The sequence below is a fragment of the Podarcis erhardii genome (assembly GCF_964252035.2).
Source record: "Podarcis erhardii genome assembly, chromosome: 10".
Classification (NCBI taxonomy): Eukaryota; Metazoa; Chordata; class Lepidosauria; order Squamata; family Lacertidae; genus Podarcis; species Podarcis erhardii.
In genome coordinates, this window is record NC_138500.1 from 23,222,722 (window position 1) to 23,246,391 (window position 23,670).

Sequence of the window (23,670 nt, forward strand, 5' to 3'; positions counted from 1 at the left end):
GGGTTAGCCATGGTGCAGCATTCCAAACGCACCAGTATTCTTATACCTTTTAGCTCTAAACTGTGGTTTGCAACTGTGATTAAGAATTTTGCAAACTGTGATTTGAGTTACCTGCAGTTTGTGAAAGTTGACATAATGCTGCGTCAGCTCTGAACATGAAAGGGAAGTGGAGGAGTATGTGAGCATGTGGGGTCCTCCTGATCTCCTGTGTTGGCAATGCTGGTTTTTTGACTTGGAAACATGCATCATAGATCATAGAATCATGGAGTTGGAAGGGACCACTTGGGTTCAACCCCCTGAAATGCAGGATTTTTTTGCCCAAGGGGGGGTTTGAACCCACAACACTGGGACGAAGTCTTGTGCTCTACCAACTCAGCATGGGTTTCTATAGAAACAGAAGAAGCATCTTTTTAGTCTGATGTTCACAGATTACATATAATACATTCTTATTCTAAACAAATAATGAGTTTACTGTCTCCAGCAATAGCTCACACAGTGAAACCCTTTCATCATCTGGTTCTAGAATGCCAAGTGCACTCTTAAAATGTGCAGTACTAGATCATGTTTTCTTTACTGTTTGTTCAGAATGAGCTATAGCTCTAAATGGCGAGCTTTCATTCAGGAGAGTTTTACTTACTAGATCTTAGCAATGCTATCCATTTCAGAATTTCCCAAAGGTTTGGTGGTTTTTTGCTTTTGTTCTGTAAAATGTGTCTAATCAGTAACCCTCAGAATACCATCATTTCCAGTATGAAGTTAACTATGTTATTCCTTGCTGAATCTTGATTGGAGTATCAGTTAAGCTCCCAGCCTCTTGGCCTGTTGTTCCAAATCTTCCTGGTGAGCTTGGTGTCCCTTTCAAGGCCCTGAAATAGGCTCTAGAATGCTAGAGCCATTTAGCAGATGGCTGTTAAGATTTGGTGCTCTCTGGCATGCACATATAGGACCTGTTGCGGTTGGTAGGAAACAGTCACACCCAACAAAGAACAGAGGATTCCTTTACCATGCAAGAAGGCCAAGCAGACCAATCAGCAGATCACTGGACTTTCTATGGCACTGTGTTAGAGGGTGATTGCCAGGCCAATCTGATTGTACCTGACGAAGGTACAGGGTGAAACTCTCTGTTCAGGACTGAAAGTCTTAGCCTGCTTTGTGATTGTATTGTGATAAGAAATAGATCCATCCTGAATAAATAGATCATCCTGATTTCACGTATCTTGATCTGCCCAAAAAGTTGTAGTTGTGTAGTATCCTAAGAATCTCAATTTAGTTTTTGTCACTAATGGTAAAGCAAAAGAATCTGTTAGCTGCTTTCAAATATCATTGAGGAATTGCATTTGGAAAGCTGCAGGGAAGCTTCTAAGACAGGCAGATGTGCTTAAGTTACCTTCTGGCCTTCCTTCTCAATCTGGGAAAGTTGAGGAGTTGGGTGGGTGTGCCTCGGACCCCCTCCCCAGTTTAAGTCTCAAATAATTCCCTTTGAGAGGTTAACAGTTGGAAGATGAAGCTTAGGAACAAACTGAAATTAATGCTTCATCGACTTTTATCTATGATTTATTCCTGAATATTATTTGAACCCCCATTAAACATTAAGCAATGTTCAACATTGCTTCTCAGGGTAGGTTACAATGTTTATCTGTTTGAAAATGTGTTTTCTTAAGTGTCCTTTAGAAGGTGCAGTATAAAATTCATAGCTCGGGCTAATAAATAATTTTAGGGTAATTGCTTATAATATATTATACCACCTTGAACTTACGGATAAATGAGATGTTTGCCTTTCTGAAAGTTATTGCAAAGGTACACTGGACTCTAATAGATTTCTTGTTTTAATCTTTTCATATGTGTGATACTGTTGAATTGCTGTTTTGTTTTTATTTCTCTTATTGAAGCTAGCCTAATATTTGTTGGAATAAATATTGAAAACTTTGACTACAGTAATCTTTACCTTTTTAAAAAAATGCAATTTATAACTACTGGCAAGTAATACTAGCCTGTTAATTCACATACCAATTTGTTCTATAGAGAAGTTCAGTTACATCAGAGGCTTTGTCTTGTGTCTTTTGTAGTGCAGCTGCCCACCTTAATAACTGTCAGATAACATTGGCTGCTTTCCAAAGTGGTCACTGAGCTTGAAGAAACAGGTGTGTACACATGGAAAGAATGATATGCATCATTCCGCACAGAAATATGCACACCCAAGGCACACACGAAACGACTGCCACATGGAAGTCTCCTTTAAGTGGTTGCCTATGGCAGCTGCCTTGCTACAGCAAGCTGTTTTCGTGTATAATCCAGGCTCTTAATATTTGCTATACAGAAAATGTACCAAGTCTTTGTGATGAGCTGCCACATAAAATGTTTTGGAGTATGAAGCCAGTTTTTGGTTTTGTTTTTTAAAAAGAGCCGTTGAAAGTGGTTTCTGTGTATCGGCCATCCTGTGTGCACTGAACCTTCTCTAGACTGTGATCCAGGCAAAGCATAAACTTAGTTGCCAGGCCCATTGAAACCCCTTTTATCATGAAGTAGGACACAAACTGTTTGATTACTGTGCAGTTTCGCTTGTGGTGTATGCTTCAGTTCTGCGTGACATGTTTTCCAACTTAAGTTTCAGATATCATACTACTTCTGAGTAGTAAACTGCAACTTGCAGTTGTGTTGAGAGAGATGGATGACAGTCAAGCATATATTGTAGTAATGCCCTTCTGCTCCTTTGATTGGAGTAATACAATCCATTGGTTTTGAAACAATGAAAGCTTAATGAGTTCAGAATGCCTAGATGAAATTACTAATACTCTGTCAGCGGCTCAGTGTGGAGAATTAAATTTATTTTTTTATTTTAAAAAACCCATAAAGAACAGTAGCTTCAGTGGACACAAGATTTCATAAATACAGTTAGTAGTAAACTCTTTCAGATGTTCAAAATAATGCATGCTTTGAAGCATGTTCATCTAGGCATGGTTGGAACCCCCCCCCCCTTTCAGACCTTCCTACGCAACATGGAAAGGTTGGGCTGGAGTGGTGTGCCTGTAGCATGCTTCACACATTATTTTTGAATGCTTGAAGTGTGCTGTCATGGTGACAGTTGGAAGGTGAAAGATAGGAATAAGATACTAGGTGGAATTCAGTGTTGCACTCTTCCAATCGTTCCACCTGTGCATGCATTTCAACTTACCAAATAGAACAACCCTCTTCTCCTCCCACAATGTGCTATTCTGAGGGTTCTTCTGACCTTCCACTTGAACCAATTTTGGGGGGTGCAGGTGGAAGAGGTGGGAAAATTCTTATGCAAGTGGAAGCCCTTGCATAGGTCTTCCACTGACAGAGCTGATTTAGTGAATTCTGTTCCCTGAATGTAATGCTTGAATTAAGAATGGCTAGAGAAATGATATAAATTCTAAATTTAGGGATTTTAATCAACATCTTTCTTTTACAGATATATCCACCACCTAAAATAATTAAATCAGTATACCTTTTTAGTGTGAGAGAGAATTTAAATAAGAAGCTTGCCCCAGATGGAAAATTGTGAACCCCATATAAACCATGCTGAGATCCTAGAGTAAAGAAGGGACTGCAAATTGTTATAAATGCTTGTAGAGCAGGAGTAGCCAATGTGGTGCTCCCCAGATGTTGTTGGACTACAGCTCCCATCAGCTCCAGGAATGATGAGAGTTGTAGTGCAAGGGCTACTTTGGTCCTCCCTTTGGAGAGTACAGTATGGCCTGGTTCCAAGCATGTTTTTTTTCTGAAATAGAGAACAAACCCTGGAGCTGAGCACCTCTCTTCTAGCACTGCTCCCTTCAGTACTTTATTTCTTGCTTGTATTAAGCCAGAGTTTCTCTTCTGTCTCAACCAAAGCTTTATGGCAGTTTACAGACCAGAAATATAAGCTAGGAGTCATAAGCCAGAAATGATGCAGCAAGAAGGGGAGGGAATACTCTGCCCAATGTTTGTTCCTGTTACTATTAAACTATGGTTTATGAAGCCTGGAACTATTATCCAGCTGTAACTTTAAGAAAATGTTATGAATTGTAATATTTGGCTCGTAATAGAATTTTCATGCAAATGAGTTCTATTGCTTCAGTTCTGAGTGTAAATGTAGTCTAGACTTTATATTAGTTTCTTTAATGATGCCATCACCCAGCTGATTTATAAATGGGTTTTTTTTTTCAATTCAGGGCAGAGGATGATTTATTCACTAATTAATAGCAGGCAGCTTGTCAGAAACTGTCTGAGATCCAGTTTGGTGATGTGATACTTGGACTTGGAGACCTGGGGTCAAATCTTTGATTAGTTGTGAAGCTTCTCTAGGGTTAATCCACACTATTTAAAGCACATGGCTTCCCCTAAAGGATCTTGTGAACTGTAACTTGTTAAGAGTGCTGAGAACTGTAGCTTTTGGAGAAAGCAAGTACTTCAGTTGTATGATGTGCATATGTGACCTTGGACCCAACCATGCATGTTTAAGCATATCTTTCCTTATGGGATTTTTAAAAGAGAAAACTGGATAGTTCTCTTAAATGTCTTGAGGAAAGGGCCAGGTACAAATGTGGTAGTTGCAATTAATTTTAGAAGCTAATGTTTTAATCCCTACTATCTAGTGAAGAAGAGAAGGAACTGGCACAGACATGACTATACAGAATTTGATGATGGTTCCAAGCCAGTACAAGCTGGAACAAGAACATTTGTTAAACAGCTACGTGCTCGCTCCTTCCCAAGGTAAGATAAGTTGCATTAGAACATATATAAGAGCAGGTGCAGAAAGTCTTCTCATTTTTTCTAGCTCCTTCAAACAACAGTTTTGTCTTCAAGCCATAAACTTTAACACACTAAAAATAATGGGCAGCTGAATGTCTTTTTGGCTAAGACATCTAATGGTGATGGTGATATTAATTACTATTATTCATACAATTTGAAGTATTTATAATTAAAATTATTATTATTACATTTATTTATATCCTACCCTTTTCTCTGAAGTGACTCAGTATTTATAACCTGCCCTTCATTGAATGCTTTCAATCCCAGAATGGGGAACAATCAAATAAAGTAATAAAAATATGCAAAGAAGTAGTATACAAGAATTACAAAATCCATAAAAACAGGGCTATTAAATAACAAACAAATTAATAGCTCCAACATAATGCAAACAAAGCTAAACTACGAGAGCAACAATTCAGATTTCCAGCTGACACTGGAGATACCAGTACTGCAAGAATTCTATTGACTTCAGTTGTTGCAGTGCTGATTTACAATGGTAGTAGTAAATGAAGCTACTATAAACACCCAGCTTAAGTATCTATATGTTATAACTGTTAGGGAGAATGAAAGCCTTAAATTTCAGAAATTGCATTGAAATTACTTGCTGCTCTTCTGGATTAGGTGTGATTAAATACTCAGGTTTTACTGTCATTTAGTTTTCAAATGTTAAAAAGTATTGTTGTTTTTTGTAGTGCTGATGACATCATTTTGAAAATGCATGGCAGCCAGTTGACACAAAGATACCTGGAGAAGCATGGGTTTGATGTTCCCATTATGGTTCCTAAATTAGATGGCCTAGGTCTCAGGCTTCCTCCCTCTACTTTCTCTGTTCTGGATGTGGAACGATACGTAGGTATGGTCTGTTATGAAGAACAGGGTAAAAACATGTGCAGTAATTAAAATGGTAATAAAACCACGTTTACTGTAATTAGAAGTGGGGCTACCTAAACTGATGCATGCAGTCACTAATGGAATTTGTCACTCTGCTCTGTGAATGTGGTATGCAGAATACTAACATTTCAACTCTTAGTCAGTGCAATGCAAGCAACTTTGTGGACAACTTGTGTGTAGCTTTAGGGCCCCTTCAAATTAGAACAAAAAAGCGAAAGCAGCCTTTTGGAAGGATGAATATTCACACCTGGAAGTTTAGACATTACATTTCTTTGCCTGTATCTTTACTGTGATAAGGTTTGAGAACATTTAGTTTAAGCTGAGTTCTCTACACTTTACAATTTCAAAGATGAAAGCTTTTAAATGTGTGATCCAGTGTTGTGCAAGCAGGTTTCTCTTTGCTTCTGTCTTGCTTCCTTCAAATTGTTCCAGAAGGGTTCCCTGTTGTCAGGGGCAGATTTTGGGGGATTCAGATAGGAAATGAGAGCCCCCTTGTGTACTGAGGCCCATTCTGCTCATGCACAGACAGCATTAGATGACACCCTCTATATTTAGACTACACATCGGATTTAGTGAGATTACTCCAACAGTAAAAGTGTGATATCTACATTATCACTATCTCTGAAATTGTAGTTCTAGGTTGCTGGTAAGACTGATCACTTTGTTGGGTAGTGAGGGATAACCTTCAGGTTTCTATGAATTTCCTCAGTGCTTCACAGTTATTCCTTTTACCTTAAGAGAGCATTGCAATATAATAAAATATGTCTTGTTCTATATAACTTAATTGTTGCTTATTTTTTAGATTACTATACTCCTTTTTAAGAACACTAGAAATGTTATAGAAAGCAATATTTTGCCAAAATCCCTAGATGTGACTTTCAGTTATGTTTATGGGTGATCCTTGTTTTCTTTTTTACAGGTGGTGATAAAGTGATAGATGTTATTGATGTGGCAAGACAAGCAGACAGTAAAATGAAGCTCCATAATTATGTTAAGTATTTCACAAATCCTGACAGACCAAAAGTATTAAATGTGATCAGCCTTGAATTTTCAGACACAAAGTGAGTATATGGTTTTTACACATTTGTTTTGAAATCCTATATCAGGAAGTGGATTACAATATAATTCCCTGGCTTCTTAAAGGCTTGCTCTAATTAAGTAGGAAAATCAGTCTTGGAGGCTGGCATTTGGCAATATGGAGATTGGCAAATGAAAGTACAGTGGTACCTCGGGTTACATATGCTTCAGGTTACATACGCTTCAGGTTACAGACTCTGTTAATACAGAAATATTGCTTCAGGTTAAGAACTTTGCTTCAGGATGAGAACAGAAATCGTGTTCTAGTGGTGCGGCAGCAGCAGAAGGCCCCATTAGCTAAAGTGGTGCGTCAGGTTAAGAACAGTTTCAGGTTAAGTATGGACCTCCGGAACGAATTAAGTACTTAACCCGAGGTACCACTATAAATATAATTGGCCTGCTTCTCATGTCATATTCATTTTTTAAAAAATAATCTTTATTACTTTTCAAACTTACAACAGACAAAAAAAAAAAAAAGAACAAAAGAAGAAACAATACAAAACACAACCTGAACACTAAATTAAACAAAACAAAACAACAACAATTTTAAAAAAACCATATAGCATTTCATTTCATTAGTCTATCTTTCATTCCCTTATTTCATCGACTTCCTCTCACCTCCCTTTTTGTATTCCACTTCTGTTACTTGTTTCAGCAAATCCTTTCCATCTTTCTCTATTTTTATCATTATGAATGTCTTAACATATTTTTAACCTTATTTTCCATTAATACAAAAATACTTATTTATACTTAACTCCTTATAGCATTTCTGCTAAAACCATAAAGTTTCATTCCAACAATTTTCAAACACTCATTAATTTTACAATATTTCTATGTACAAACTTTAGACTTTCCCAATCATCTACCACCATCTCTTCTCCATGGTCTGGGATTCTGCCAATCATTTCTGTCCATTCCATATAGTTCATCAACCTGGAGATCTTCTGTCCGAGGCTCTTAAATCTTTTCCAAGTCCCTTCTGCAATTCTTCTTCATATTCTTTGATGCTGAAAATGCTGAAAAGCAAATCTCGGGGAGGCCCCAACCCAGCCATGCCTCCATTCCCTCTCGACAGGCCAGCCAACTCTCCACAGCTAGAACCAAGGTCCATACAATATCTCAAATCATGTTTCAAGACTCCTCCAGATCCAAAGACCCCCACAACTCCAGTCACCTCCTGACCCAGATTCAGAACCCAAAGGTCAATAAATCCCTGCATGAAAGAGTCTATCCAACCTTCCTTCTCCAGTGCAGGCAGGGCTCCAATCTTCAAATTCTGACTTTTTCTATATTCATTCATAAGAGGCCTCCACTTATAGTCCTCGATTTGCCTCTGAAAGGCTGGGGCTTCCACTTTCGACATCCACAACTTTCTCCTTCTCCCCAGTTTGTCCTGTCAAAGTAGTTTCTGTCAAAGTAGTTTCCTGTATCAAATCCTGAGCAGTTTCTGTATTAATGGTCACTTTTTGTCCCAAATTTATCACTTTTTGTTCCAAGTTCTCAAGTTTGGAATTCATAACATCCGTCTTTTTATGAAGCTGTTCCAGCGAGTAGCTTATCTTACATAAAACAGTCACTAAAGCTCCTTCTGTCAACATTCTTAAAGTCCAAGGCCAATCTCTAATTCTCACAGCTCTTATCTTGCAGCTGGAAAAAGCCCACCCTTGTAACAGTTTCAAAAGCTCCCTCTAGAGGGAAACAGTCTCCACTTGTATCGATCCTTTCATGCGCATTTTAAAATATAAAGTTAGTTTCAATTTTCAATTACTTTTCCTCCTTTTTGAACGCAGAAGAGGACAATGGAAACAATATATTTCTCTTATTTAGCCATCTGTCAACATGCTGTCCGTTCACAGTCAATGAACTCTCCCAAAACATTATTTCTGCTGGCAGCCCTTTTCCAGATTCAGAGCAGTGGTAATTTAATTTTTCACTCTCTCCTGCAGGCTCCCTAAGTCCAAAATTTCCCCCCTCTTCTCCTGCTTCCAAGGAGGGTTTTTAACAGTTTTAACCGATGGAGATTTAATCCTTTACAAGATACTTTCCAAGGCTTTAACTTGCAACGTCTTTGCTTCAATCTATTTACAAAAGGGGAAGGCGGACTTCCTGTTTAAAACCTTTCCACTTCGATGCCAAATTAATGAATTTAAAGATCCAATTTTCCATTCTATTCACGGGTAGTTGTTTAGAGTCAAATTGTCCACAGGAAAAAGTCAGCGCTCTCTGGCAACAGCAATGCAGCTTCACTCCGTGAAAGAAGCAGTCGATTCAAAGCACCACGCCGCTCACCCCACTTCGCTCCGGATCCCCAAATCAGGGTTTCCCCGCAAGTAGGGGAGGCGCAAAAGGTGCCAGCCGAATCCCAAGTTCACAAGCTTTTCCCGCCTGTGATTTCAGCGGGTCTCCGCCTTCGCCGTGGCGGTCAGACCCTGATTTCCACGGAGCAAATTCCTCCCGATCGGAGGAACTCCGCCATTGCCTGGAGGCGCCAACCCGGAAGTCCATATTCAACCATACTTTACAACTATGGTTGAATGTAAACTAGCAGCATAAAGGTCCACCTTGCTTAAAATTCCCCAGGGTCCTACTGCTTCTGCTATGCTGCAGGTGAAGCAAGCCCAAGTCTGGCTTCTTGTGTCATCCCAACCTGCAGTTTGGAGGAAATGAGCAATGGGTTTAGTTGACACAACAAGTAAGATTTGGGCTTGTTTAATCTGTGCAATGGTAGCAGTGTATTGGGAACTTTCGAACAGTGTACAGTAGCATGCACTCATTCACATTAAGCCACAGTTTGTTTTATCTTGTGGTTTAATGTGATATGTAAAGTAGGTCACAGTAATTTGATTATGATACCTTTGTCTAAAACTTAGCAGGAATTACCCTAAAATAACTTTGTTTGAAGGAATGAATGAGTACCATTTGATCTTTTAAGGGTAGCATCTGAGAATATGCTAAATATTAATTGGTTATATGAACCGCCACCGCCACTTTTGACTTCTGTAGAGCTACTGTACTTAATTGGTGCAGATAAAAACGTCGTAGACACTGGTTGTATCTGTGTACCTTCACTAAAATTCATTCACTGTGTTCTTATCTATTCTTGTATTTGTTTCTTCTTTTAAGGATGTCTGAATTAGTGGAAGTCCCTGAAATCGCCAGAAAACTTTCTTGGGTTGAAAACTACTGGCCAGATGATTCAGTCTTTCCTAAGCCTTTTGTTCAGAAGTACTGCTTAATGGGAGTTCAAGATAGCTACACAGATTTCCATATTGATTTTGGGGGCACCTCTGTCTGGTATCATGTTCTCTGGGTAAGATAACACTGCTGATTTCTAAATATAGCATGTACAGTATTCATAATGGGTTTAAAAATAATAATTTTGAAGGGTTCTTGCATGCACCAGCCTGGTTCCAACATAACACTAAACTAAACTACAGCTTAGCCGAAATGAGGAAATGTGAGATGAGATTGTGTCTGCTTTGCTCCTTCCCAGTCATTTTGCTGCTTTAATGCGCTAAATTGTGGTTTGGCTTAATGTTGTGTGCAATATTTCCAGTCAAAGTGAGCTGTAACTAAGGTTTGTCCTGTGTCTTACAGTTTGTCTGGGAGAGCTAAACCATGAGCCCAGGTTTGGACAACACACTAAGCCAAACCACAGTTTCATACAGCACAATGCAGCAGCACAATGATTGGGTAGGAGCTAAATGGCTCATGTTTGCTCATTATTATTATTATTATTAATTGAATTTACATATTACCCTATACCTGAAGGTCTCAGGGTGGTTATGAATGACACTGTTGAAACTGTTAGTTCAATTAAGGTTTTAAGTTTAACCACACTGGGCATTTTGTGACTATTGGCCTGAGAGTTTTAAAATTGTTATTCTGAACACTAATGGGTGTGATAGCTGGAAAAGCTAATAAAAACTGATCTCTTCCAACTTCATGCTATTGAGTTGTCTGTTTTGCTATGCCCAGAACATTATTTCTAGGCCTATCATGTTCAGTTGGGAAGGAACCTAAGCATTTTCATTCCTATACCCCATTCCCAACTTACCAAACCTGATGCACTCAAAATGATGTTGGGCTGCAATAGGGTTGATTGGAGTTGCTGTCCAACAACATCTCGGGGCCACCAGTTTGGGAAAGCCTGCTTGATCCCATCATCTTCTTCTACCTGTCCTTAATTGCTACTATCACAGTTTTATTGTGTAGGAGAGACAAATTTAACCTCATTCAATATTTTTTATGTATAGGGTGAAAAGATATTCTACTTGATCAAACCTACTGATGAAAATTTGGCAATCTACGAATCTTGGAGTTCATCTGTCACCCAGAGTGAAGTGTATTTTGGAGATAAAGTTGACAAGTGTTACAAGTGTGTAGTGAAGCAAGGACATACTTTATTTGTTCCCACAGGTAAAATGCTTTCCTCAAGGAATAATCATGCTCATATCTGTTGAGTTTGGTGGCTGGTGTTCAGAGGACTCTTTAAAATTCAATTTTAAAAAATGTGCTAATGTGTTTAGCAATTATGACCCAATTTAGGATAAGGAAGTTGAGTAATTATTAAAAGTTCCCACTCAGAGGCTGCCTGCTGTGTCTGAAAGATTCGCTGTTCTGGACTTGTCTCCATCCAGTCAGTCTCTGCTGGGTGCCTGAATCTGAATGGGTGTGGCTGAAACATTGAATCTCTCATGACACAGTGGAACAACTTGTCCTTAGAATTGTTAAGAGTGTCTGCATGAATCGCTGCTCTGGGATTTCTCCTTCAAGTGAGGATGCCTGTTCAGATCAGTGACTCACACAGACATACAAGGTTTAGACTCCTCTGAGTGTGAGTAATTTCTTTTTCTCACACTTGAGTCTACTTTGAATGTAAAAATAAAGGATTTCTAAGATTTTTAACTAGGAAACTAAGTATGCCTTAGGTAGTTCTATTTGAAAAGCAACATTTTAAAGCAAAATAATTTAATGTGCAGTGTGTAACCCTAGTCAACCCTAGTCAACAAAATAAAACATATCTCTGATACTGGGATTTAGCAAATCCTTTGGGAGAGAGCAGTGTGAAATAGTCACCAAGAATATCTCACTATGTCGTTTTCAAACTTGACTTATTGATGCCAGTACCATGAGGTCACTTATGGTCATGCTTGACTTGTGACAATTCTTTTAGTATGCAAGGTCACATATATGAGGGATTTATAGGTTGCTACAACCACCACCTTGAAGTGTGCCTGAAAAACTGCCAAACACAGTGCAGATCTTATTACTGGTAAAATGTCCTTCCCAATGTGAAAGAGGGAACCACATTCTTCAGCCAAGAGCTCAGCACAGATGGTATTGTAGAAGTCTAGTCATGGTGTAATGAGAACATAATGAACTCCAGGGCTCCAGAGAAAAAATCCAGAGAAGCAATGACCATCCCTCCACTTCTGTGCTGTCTTTTAGAATTTCCGGCTGCATTAGCTGACCTATTTTGAGCATATATATTGGATATTATATTCCACGTACCACTTAATGATTACACATGGGGCGGTTTTTAAACACCGTGCAAGAAACTAACACAAGAAAAATATAAATTGCAATTATATGAGCTAAGGAGGTTTCTGATACTAGGGTTAAACTTTTTAGACAGTGTTTCCATTCAGTGTGCCATAGACTTCCGTTTCAAGACTGAGTTAGATAAAATAAACACTTTTGACTTTTATCCTGGTACTTCAGTTTGTTCCCAGCTGGAGCTGGAAGAGGCTTGGATTTTGGGATTCTCCATTTTCACACACTTTCTTCACCAAACTGCTACACTTAGACAATTTAATAGGATGTGCATGTCTTTCACACAGTATGATTAGTGATGTCAATATTGTTACAAAATATTATCTTTGAGGTCTTCAAAGTATCAGTCTTATGCTGTGTTTTGTTGAAGTCCAAAATGTAGGGCATGCGGAATATTTTGTAGCAGGGATACTCAGGTTCTACTTACCTGTCATTTCAGGCTGGATTCATGCTGTGCTCACTTCTCAGGACTGTATGGCTTTTGGAGGAAACTTTTTGCACAATCTCAATATTGGCATGCAGCTCAGGTTTGTATTGGAGCTTTCTCTTTTTATTATGTATCTTCTCCCATAAGCTTGAAAATATTTTTGTCATTCAGTTTATACATAATTGATTAAATGAGATTAAATGACACAAGACACTAATTAAAGAGACAATGCTGCTATTCTGCCAGGGGTGGACTGAATATTGCAGGAATTATTTCCAGATAGAAATGAATAGTTTGTTCTGTTCTACTTGCCTTTGAAATTAAACAAGATAACATGGAAGATTACATCAGAACAAACTGAAATTTGGCAGGCAAAACTCAGGAACTGGAAAATAAATTCTAATTCCTGCATTACTTGAGAGTAAACTTTTTGTTGTAAGCATACCATAATGGCATAAGTTGCTTGAATTCTTTCTGTTTAAAGTTGGGTTTATATATTAGTATTATGAAGTCCAACGTCGCAGCTCAATATGCAACAGAGCTTCAAAAGAGATAAGTCCAGAGCTTACAAAAGTTCTGCCCAATTTTGTCAAGTTTGATCTTACTACTCTTGACTATAAATCTTGATGTATCTTGTTTGTCATGGACTGCTTCATTTTGCTGCACACCATATACCGTATTTTTCGCTCTATAACACGCACCCGACCATAACACGCACGTAGTTTTTAGAGGAGGAAAATCCGTAGGCATGCCACCCGTAGGCATTCCCTCCTAACACGCACAGACATTTCCCCTTACTTTCTAGTAGGAAAAAAGTGAGTGTTATGGTGCAAAAAATACGGTAATTTAGGTGAACACAGTTAACAGTGATCAATATTCACACAAAATAATCCTTCTAAATTGTTTATTTAGGTGTTATGAAATGGAGAAAAGGCTAAAAACCCCAGATCTTTTCAAATTCCCTTTCTTTGAAGCCATCTGTTGGTTTGTGGCCAAAAACTTACTGGAAACTTTGAAAGGTAACTCATTTCATGTTTTAAGAAGAACGTGAGGCTAGACTTTTTTCTACCATTTGCGGGAAGACCCATGTCTAATGTACACCAGTCAAACAAGACATAAGTTACTCATAGTTTATAACTGGAAAATGTAAGTGTAGCTACTTTGTTCAGTTTTGATATGACAGAAGCTTTATGGATTAAAAGCGTTTGTAGTAAACGATACACATATGATTCATGTGCAGCGGAGTACAAAGGCTTTGACAAAGAAGGCATATGAACCTTTTTCTTTAGAGTGTCCTATGTATCTTTAAATATGTGTCAACTGCAGTTATTTATGTGGAAGTGAAAATATATTTGTTTCATGACAACATTCATGCACAGCCCTCTAAAGTTACAGTTGTCACCTCACTCAAATTATTAACTTGTACGCTGCTTCCCTTAGTCTCTATTAGTCAGTACTCTATGCACCTTCATTTAGGTTCTCTGCCAGTCTTCCCCAAAATAGCTTTTTTCTTAGTAATAAGACTCATATTTATAAAGTAAATATAGTTCAAATAGCTGAACTGGGAACTAATAGAAGTTCAAGAAACTGAGGAAAGCAACTGAAGCTGACAAGTAACTAGACTGTTAGCCAACTGCACAACAGGAGGCTGAACATAAAGCTTAAAAATTCCACCTCTAACCCCAAAACTGTTCTGATAATATGATGTGGGAAGGATATGCTTTTGTGAGTATGCACATGTATAAGAAATGTCCATGGCCACCACCTTAGCACTGAACCCAGGCAGCCAAGTCTTCTTTTTTAATCTGATTTAAAAATCATTTCACTTAGCCACCACCCTGTCAAGGGAGCTTCTACCCAAAGGAATGCACACAGCAGAGAGTTCACTCTATATTGTCAAAGATAACATTTACAGTTGCTTCTGTGGCTCCAGATACCTACACACACCAATCTAGTGTTGGGGCAGCTACTCCCAGGTCCACTTTCTATGGAGCAGTCGCAGCAACTGGTGATCACTCCCCCCTCCACCATTTTATGTACCTTCCCATGATAGGCTGTTTGCCCATAACCAGAGACTACACCTGCATAGAAGATTCCTCTGCTCTTTGCACTTCATTCCTCTGCTGGTTCTGGGAGACAGTGGTGCAGGAGAGGGTGGGGAGGCACCCTGCCCTTCACTTGCCTGGCCTGCCTCTTCCTCCAACTCTGAAACTTCCCCTTCCTCTGATTCTTGTTTCCTGGCTGGTACAGGACCTTTGGTGCTTCCCATTGGCTTTCCTTTGGAAGCTAAAGGGCTGCCCCTTAGTCTAAAGAAAGCATAGTGAACATGCACCTCAGTAGGTTTCTAGTTTTACCTCATGCTCAGATTCTCCCCTGCTGTTAAAGTTTGGAAAGTTACTTTCTACCGAGGCTGAGACTGACTAAAGTCCATGAGATTTTTTCATGTGTAGCTTGGTTACTGAATCCCATAGATCCATTTGCTCTGAAGATCCATTGGCATGTGGCTTGGCAAACTACTGTTTGGTTTATGTGGGGCAATCCTGTAAAAACGGGTGTGTGGGGAAATTCTCCTTTGGGGCAGGGGTTGACCATGATGGCTTTCAAACCTTTTTCTTTCCTAGAAGTTAATGAATTAAACGATTCATTTACATTACAAAACAATTACTGTAGGAATGTACAATTGTGTGGTTTGCTGTAACTGCTAATTAATGACCATACATATTGTAGTAATTTATAAAAGTTTCTTTTTAAAAAGAGGCTCTTTTTGAACTTTGTACAGTGTTGATGCTATAAACCCACAGTTAACTCTTCATTGTAGTTTTGAATGCATGGGTAACTTTTTACAGGTTTAAAGGTTGAGAGAGAAATTGGATAGTAAATACTCATTTGACATTTATATTAATCTAATGTGCAGTGTTTGTCTTTATTTCCAGAACTGAAAGAGGATGGTTTTTACCCTCAATCTTTCTTAGTACAAGGAGTGAAAGCTTTACTTACTGCTTTAAAGTTATGGATGAAAAAAGATGTAAGTTGAAATGTGTAGTCATAATTTTTAGTGGGTTTTCTTTCTTTAAAAGAAAAGCCTTTAAAATGCAATACAGCTTCATAAAAATTCTGTAATTAAATATGCTGCTGATTTGTATTTGGGAGAACTTAACTGCTTATTTTCCTGTTTTACTTAACAGCTGGTAACAGAACATGCCTTTGAAATTCCAGACAATATAAGGCCTGGACAGCTAATTAAAGAACTATCTAAAGTGATTCGTTCTGTAGAGGTAAGAATAAAATACATTGAATATGATTGCAAAATTTGGATAATCACATATGATTACTTTCAGCTTTGGGAGATGCTCTCCTTTAGTTGTGCTCCTCTCTCTTCAAAAATAACTGCTAGTTTGCTGAAATAATCACTTCCAAACTTTTATTACTCATGGTTGGCAAACTGTTTAGGTGCTTATGATTATAAGATACTTATCAAGTATAACCCACCCTATGGTCCTATCTTACAATTCAAAGTTTAAGTACTCACATTATGGGGGAATTATAAAGGCAGTTTAGAGTGAATAATGAAATTTGAATTAAATCTTTAGCTGGAGCATAACATTCTCTTTCTCTTACATTTCAGTAGTGGACAGAGTCCCTTAGGGTGCTGTTGTAATAGACAATACAGGAAGAGGATGGAATAATCTAGTTGAAGGTCTTATACTGCTACTTGAAAGTGAAACCTTCTTTCACTTTAAATTGTGTGGAATTGTCAATATAGGCTGCTCTAAATAACTTTCTTTTATTTAAAGGAGGAGAACAGCAAACCAGTTAAAACTCAGGGAATTATTGGTGTGTGCCAAGTTTCGCGTTCATCAAATGAATCCGCCTCCACCCATCATTCCAGACGAAAAGCAAGGAAGCTACGGGACCATGCCATCAAAACTCCATCTAATTTGGACATCTTGGAGCTCCACACAAGAGAAGTTCTCAAAAGACTAGAGATGTCCCCGTGGGAAGAGGCAAGTACAGAATTGCATATTGGAGCAAAGTAAAGCACAACTAGAACATTTAGTGTGCAGAGCAGATGGCACACGTAAAAATGGGAACTTGTTGCATTTTTAAAACAAAGACAGTGGGAGGTATAATCATATCACTGGTTAATGTTCAATGAAAATATTATTCTCACTTTTCCACATCATTGAATACTACTGGTTTGGTGAGGAGTTGTTGCACTACCCAGGCACATATATATATTGTACTGGACACCACAGGTAGGGAGGAGCGACCTCAAAATGCACTTTCCATTTTGGGTGTATGTGAATAGATTATTTTGAATTAGCAAATATAGATGTAGTGTGGCAATAAACGTATACGGTATTGCTACAGTAAAAGAATGCTAAGCCTGGAATCAGACCTTTCAAATACTTCTTCATTTTACCCAAAAAGATCCAGGACAGACCATATTTTGGATGTTGCCTCTACATACTCTCCTGTGATCTAAAAAGTATTTGGTACCGGAGCTGTTTTAAGAAGAAAAATTAGAAGGGTTTTGCGGTAATGGTGGTTTTTCCCACTGGTATCACTTTTCCTTTAAAACATCTCATCCAAATCCCCAATTACCTCCCATTTCTGGAACCTTAAGTATATAATTCTGCTTGTTCCCAGTGTATAGTTTGTGGGATAGGTTTTTGTAGGTGAGCATATATTAATTGCAATTTATCCCTCCAGGTGCCCACGTTTGTGGGTTGAACAGTGTTTTAAAATCCTACCCCTGGCAGCAAAATTAAAAGCATAGGTGTTAGGTTGTAAAACCTTGTTTTGAACAAGTCCGGCTATGAAGTAAGCTGGCTCCCCTTTCTTAACCCACTTAAAAAAGAATCAAGCAACAGACTGGAAAGTAAGCTTAAAAATATAATTTACTTACTTGATAATCATGCATTGGTTCACAGCAAAAGCAGAAGTAAAAACTATGCAGGCAAAATACTTAATATTTACAGTATAACCTGCTTCAGGCATGTGCTGAAGCTGGAGGAAGCAGAGGCATATCTGCATCCATTGCTGGTCAGAGAGAGAGAGAGAGAGAGAGAGAGAGAGAGAGAGAGAGAGAGGAATTACTAAGTGTTCCTTCCTGTTAAGGAGAGAAGGGGAAATGACATCATGCAGAGTCCTCTCTACCAGTTATATTTCTATGGTCTGAGTATCTTCTTGTTAGCAATACAGCTCTGTGGACTTAATAATATATGTGCTGATACGTTGTAAAAATTCATCTGTAAAGTTACTATGGCAGTCTTGTGTCTTAAATTATTTCTCAGAGGAAGTACCATCCATCCATACTTGCAAAGTAGAATAGTTTAGTCATGTTAATAGTGAATATGTGCACTAAGCACCAACAATCCAGAGAATGGGAGAGAATTGAGTGTTGTGCAGGAGGAAGGAGTTGCTGCAACTTGGGCCATGTGCGTGAAAGACAATTGTACACATGAAACAGACTTCTCTCTCTGCCGTAATGGCTATTAATTATGCAGGATTTCTTCGTTTGCTGGCTGTCAGTGTTTTAAGTGTGGCTTGGCAGTGCACCACCGCTGATGTGGATTACAAAGAGAAATAGCTTATTAAAGTACCATTAACCGTAGGTGAAATCTTTTGTCTCCTTGCTTTAGGACACGGCAAATGGTAAACTGAATGGAAGGTTTAACAAGCCTCTTCAGCCATCTTCTACTGTTCCTGAATGGAGAACGAAGGACAATGATTTACGGCTTTTGCTGTCAAATGGAAGAATAATTAGGTATAAAAACATCAGCATGTAGCTTGCTACATGTAGTTTACTTTAGGCAATTTTGAAAATCCAGCTTGTAGTTAATTGACAGATCTGGGCTGAAAAAGGGATACAGCAAGAAACATCTGTAACCAAACATAGGAATTAAATGTTTGGAGGAACAAAGGGGCAGATTTTGCAGGACTGTCTCCAACTTGAGGCAGTTCTGGATAGAGTGCTGCCATAATGGACTTACCTTGTGCGGTGGGGCAGCAGCATTTGAAACCCTGCCAGACGGCTCTAATTTCTCCCAGTGCCCTCAGGAAGCACCATTTGTGGCCTTGTGAGCAAATTTAAATGTACCCTAGGTCCAGCTATCTTATGCTGCTGGAGCTCTGACTCAGAAAAACTTCAGGCATCAGTGGTGGGCCCCACTGAGCTCCAGTCCTGCTAATATAGATGGTTTTAAACCTGGTGTCAGGTCTGGAGTCAGATGCAGGTGAGCATGAAGAAGCAGTCTCAGTTGTCAGTGAAGTTAACTCTTTATTCAAAGAAAAGGCATACAACTCAACAACACTTACCAGCAGGTTTTGCCCCCATAGAGCAGTTGCCAGGACTGAAGGTCCCTGCCTCCCTCACCCTTCTAAGGTTCCCCTCCCCCAGATGTTTCCCAAGCAGTCTCAAGCTGCATCTGCACAATTCTGGCTTTGTTCCTCTCTCTTCGTTATTCAGCACATTCTTGGAGACGGGGTGGGTGGGGAGAGCTGGTCGCAGCAGGAGAGGAAGACTCCCTGGATTCTTCTGTAGTCTCTTGACCCTGCTCCTATGTTTCAGCCTCACAGTCTGAACAGCTCCTTGTCACATGCTCTTCCTGCTCACTATACCCTGTTGACCCTTCAGCATTCAGTACTTCCTTCCATTCTTCTCCCTCTGACAGAAGTCAGAGGGTCCCATCACCAATCCCCTGGCTCTGAGCCTTTCTTCTCTGGGGTTTCTCTTGGGGGTTCCCCAGCTGGTTTTTCCCACCACTCCTCTTCGTCCAGCCAGTCTCTGACACCTGGGGTGGAGAACCTTTTTCAGACTAAGGGCATTACTCATTCATGGGAAAACATTCTGGAGACCATATGCCAGCGGTGGTCTGGGTCAAAGGCAAATGTGGGCAAAGCAATGGGTGTGACTCTTACATTCGTACAGTAGGATACATTCCATCAATGCAAAAGTCAGGTGTTTCTGTACCCCACATCTCTTCATCCCCCACATATCCCTTCAGCAGCACAACCCCCCCCCCCCCGCAAGCAAGAGGCATTATCCTACTTCAAGAACACATTGAAGGATTGTTCAAAACAGAGTGGTGGTAATGTGGCCTTTGGCGAAGGCATGACCTGCAGAGAGTCTTGAGGGCCAACTTGAGAGGATTGGAAGGTCAAGTTTGGCTTCCTGGCCTGAGGTTTTCCACTCCTGTTTCAAATAATTGAAAATGATTTAAACCTTCTGTTAAAGAGAATAACAGCCAACAATTCTGCACAGACTTGGGAAAAATTCTTCAGTAGATGAGAAATGGTACTGTAAAAGTTCTAGGAAGCAGTGAAAATTGGTTATTACTTCTAAAAAGATGGGGCAAGGCCCCAATGGATCTTTTTTTTTTTTTTTGGTTTGGTAACAGGTTATTTTATTACAGAGATGAGAGGCAACCTTTCAGAGATCGAAGTCTTTACACTGCGGACAGTGAAGATGAGGATGAGAGAGCAGAGTCCGAGAAGGAAATAACAGTTAAGGCAGAAGAAGAGATCTCCCAGGAAGCAGATGGCAGTGTAGATGCTCAGAAACCACTGAACAGTAAGTATGTTTTCCTTGAACTAGAAATCCAGGGCTATTGTATCTGCACTGTCCTTCATTGTTGCTTTGTACTGCTGATCAATGTGGCATCATTCATCAGGGTAGTTAAGCTTCCACTGACAATTGCTGTATTTAGACATAATGATAAATCATGTCTTAGCACTATGTGATTGAGCCTTCCTCTGCTCAGACCTGTGTGCTGTCCCCATTTTCTCATTTTCCTGCATGAGTGGAAGGAGGATTATGGAAGTTTTTACTTTTGATTTTAGTTAAACCAGACCTTCCTCTGTCTTCTGAACCAGAGTTCATGGCTAACACTAACTATACTTCGTTTAAACAAGCCAGCTTCAAAAACCATGAGTTGAAGCTGACTTGTTTTTGAAACTGAAGTCCATTCCCTGGTTCAGACTGAAGCAGAGCTTTGGCTGGTTAAAACCCCAAATAAAAGCATCTGGAATCCTCATTTTGGCCACATGGGAGGAACACACAAGCTCAGGAGAAGGCCAAGTTCTTTTACACAGCACTATGCCATGGTTTAGTGTCACTTCCAGATGCAGCCACTATTTAAAAAAAGGCTAAAGGTGGGTTATGAGTGTTTGTTAAATTCAGACATGGCTGTGTTCATAGACGTAAGTCAATGTCTTTGGTTAGTTGGGAAATACATAGCTAGGAATATCTATGACTCATGAGCTGGATCTGTTGGGAACCTTAGTATATTGAGTTCAAGCAGTATGTTATCCCCATATAAACAAATTATTGTGACTGTCTATAATCACAGGAAAAAAGTCCAATTTGATCAAAGTAGAATTTCTACCGAGAATTCCCTATATATGGAATATATAGTATTTTCTCACAATTACAGTGGCTTTCTGAGGCCAGAAATTAAATTCCTAAGAACCAGGAAGTAACAAATTACTTATAAATTACAAACTTTTCATTCCTATACTGCTTAACAGTGGGCATTAAATTCTGTTTTTGGAGTGTGGATATGCGTACTAAGAGTTTCATTGTCTTCAAAGCAATGTACAGTCACAGGATGAAAGGCTCAGTTGGTAGCAGGAACTATAGGGAAGTATGTCCAGTTAATATATGGCAAATCTAAAATCCCTCTGTTTTTCTCCTCCAGTGTTCTTTGAAAGTGTGAAATCAGAACTCAGGAATGGAAACTCAGAATACTCTGATATTTCTGATTCAGAAGAATCTGAGCCTGATTGCACTAACCAGGTAAATACAAGAATGTCACAGGTGGTGGTTAAATGAAGTATTAAACATTAGAATTCATTGGACATCTAGCTCTGAATAGTATTAATGACAAAAATGGGCAAGAACAGTTTGTGCATGGGGGGCGGAGTTAGATGAAAGGTCAGCTAGTATAGATATAAACTGTTTTTTAGGCTGACCCTGTTACAAATCCATTTTCTTTTTTAATTTTATAGATTTGCATCTAAAGTACACCAAGCATACATTTATGCAATCTTTTATTGCCTAAGACATGGCTTCCAAATAGAATCCCATCCCATCCTCATAACCCAACATCTCCTCTAGGAATATATATTTAGTCACCCTAACCTTAAGAATTAAACCACAGAGCCTAGGGCTTGCTGATCAGAAGGTCAGCGGTTCGAATCCCAATGACAGGGTGAGCTCCCGTTGTTCGTTCCCAGCTCCTACCCACCTAGCAGTTTAAAATCACATCAAAGTGCAAGTAGATAAATAGGCACCGCTCTGGCGGGAAGGTAAATGGTGTTTCTGTGAGCTGCTCTGGTTTCACCAGAAGCAGCTTAGTCATGCTGGCCACATGACTCTGAAGCTGTCTGCAGACAAACGCTGGCTCCCTCGGCCTATAGAGCGAGATGGGCGCGCAACCCCAAAGTCGTCTGTGACTGGACCTAACTGTCAGGGGTACCTTTACCTTTAACCTTAAGAATTAACTAAGATTAAAATATGAAGTAGAAATTAGTTTTGAAGTTAATGGTATTCATTGTGTTGAAAGTTTTGTTTTCCTCCCACCAGCAAAAAGATTTCTCTCTTGAGGAGTCGGAAAGCTCAGGTGATGAGAAACAGGAAGTAACTTCAAATTTTAGAGAGGAATCTAAAATAACAAATGACCTCTTTCAAACCACGCAGAAGCCATCTAGACATCTAGAAATGACAATTAAAAGGTAAGTAAAAAAAGGGTGTGGTGGTGAACAATTACAAAATTAATGGAGGTGCTTGAAGCAAATTATATTCATTGCTTTCTGTTAAATAGGAAGATGAAACATTTTAGTCCTGTGATACAGCTTTCTTCGTTCCTCTTATTTTTTAGGGAATGTCCTACCTCGACCAGTACGGAGGAAGAAGCTATTCAGGGCATGCTTTCTATGGCAGGATTGCACTATACCACTTGTTTACCAAGTCATATGCAGAGCACAGACTGCACTGATAGAAGAAGCTCTCTTCAGGAACACAGAAGCTATCCCAAAAGTAGGCATAAAGACAAGCTGTCTTCCCAGAGTCATAAAGCAGAAAATGGTATGTTGTCTTGTAGATGTATATTATGCCAAAACTAAAAGATGCCTAAGCTATAGATTGCAAAAGTAGGCTGCATGGCTAGATTAGCTTGAAAGTTGCAGTCCCCTTCAGGGAATCAAGATCAATGGAATATCTGTAGTGGGTTTTTTTGGTCAGATTTAGATTTTCTAGCTTTCTAAGATAGCAGATGGCTCATGTACTGCCTGTAGAAAAGAATAGATCCATCTGACTTCAGCTACTAGTGCACATGCCAGGCTAAAAAGGTCTGTGTAGTTGGGCAGACAGTTTCTAGTAAAAGCAAGTGACTAGACTGCTGGAAACATGCAAGGCCTACATTTCTCCATTACAACTTGAAGCTGGAAGGCATGTGCTTCAAATGCCCTTGTTTCTCTTTCTGATATTAAGTGCTTAAGATACTAACACAAGAAATCTATTGTGGTTGTATTGATTAATTTATAATTGGGGGCATTGTGCAGAGATTTCAGCAGGTAACCGACAGATGCAGTGACTCATGCATTCTTGCGTTAACAGATGGATTTATTTTTCCAGCTAGAGAGGTAATAAAACTCTAAGCATTCGTATTCTCAAATTACTCGATATGAGATTAGGAGTGTAAAAAAATTAAAAACTAAAAACCTTACAGGGGCTGCTTATGGGATTAAAGACACCTGTGTGTTAACACTGTGTTTACTAATTCTACCACAGTAGGGTTCTTTAACGTCGTAAATACAACAATTTATATAGATTTTAATGATTGTGAATGAAATTTCATTGGAAGTATAAAATCCAATTTAATATGATGTTCATTTAAAGTTGATAGAAAATACAGGAAAATATCACTAATCCAAGTAGTAGCAGCAGCAGCAGTAGGGTT

At 39.1% G+C, this 23,670-nt stretch overlaps 1 protein-coding gene across 3 annotated transcripts in view; it reads left to right on the forward strand.

Annotated features, from left to right (window-relative positions):
• The window catches only part of KDM7A (lysine demethylase 7A), a 49,890-nt gene that overhangs the window by 17,046 nt on the left and 9,174 nt on the right, over nt 1-23,670 (forward strand). Inside the window, exons 3-17 of one of the 3 annotated variants that reach the window (XM_081878429.1) lie at nt 4,599-4,716; nt 5,448-5,608; nt 6,566-6,707; nt 9,847-10,033; nt 10,980-11,142; nt 12,719-12,806; nt 13,619-13,725; nt 15,640-15,731; nt 15,892-15,981; nt 16,501-16,710; nt 18,352-18,476; nt 20,110-20,282; nt 21,409-21,506; nt 22,296-22,444; nt 22,591-22,748. In XM_081878429.1, coding sequence (XP_081734555.1) covers nt 4,599-4,716; nt 5,448-5,608; nt 6,566-6,707; nt 9,847-10,033; nt 10,980-11,142; nt 12,719-12,806; nt 13,619-13,725; nt 15,640-15,731; nt 15,892-15,981; nt 16,501-16,710; nt 18,352-18,476; nt 20,110-20,282; nt 21,409-21,506; nt 22,296-22,444; nt 22,591-22,748 — 2,061 coding nt within the window. Of the gene's footprint in view, nt 1-4,598; nt 4,717-5,447; nt 5,609-6,565; nt 6,708-9,846; nt 10,034-10,979; nt 11,143-12,718; nt 12,807-13,618; nt 13,726-15,639; nt 15,732-15,891; nt 15,982-16,500; nt 16,711-18,351; nt 18,477-20,109; nt 20,283-21,408; nt 21,507-22,295; nt 22,445-22,590; nt 22,797-23,670 lie in introns of all 3 variants that reach the window. The other 2 variants (XM_081878430.1, XM_081878428.1) reach the window with 2 other exon arrangements.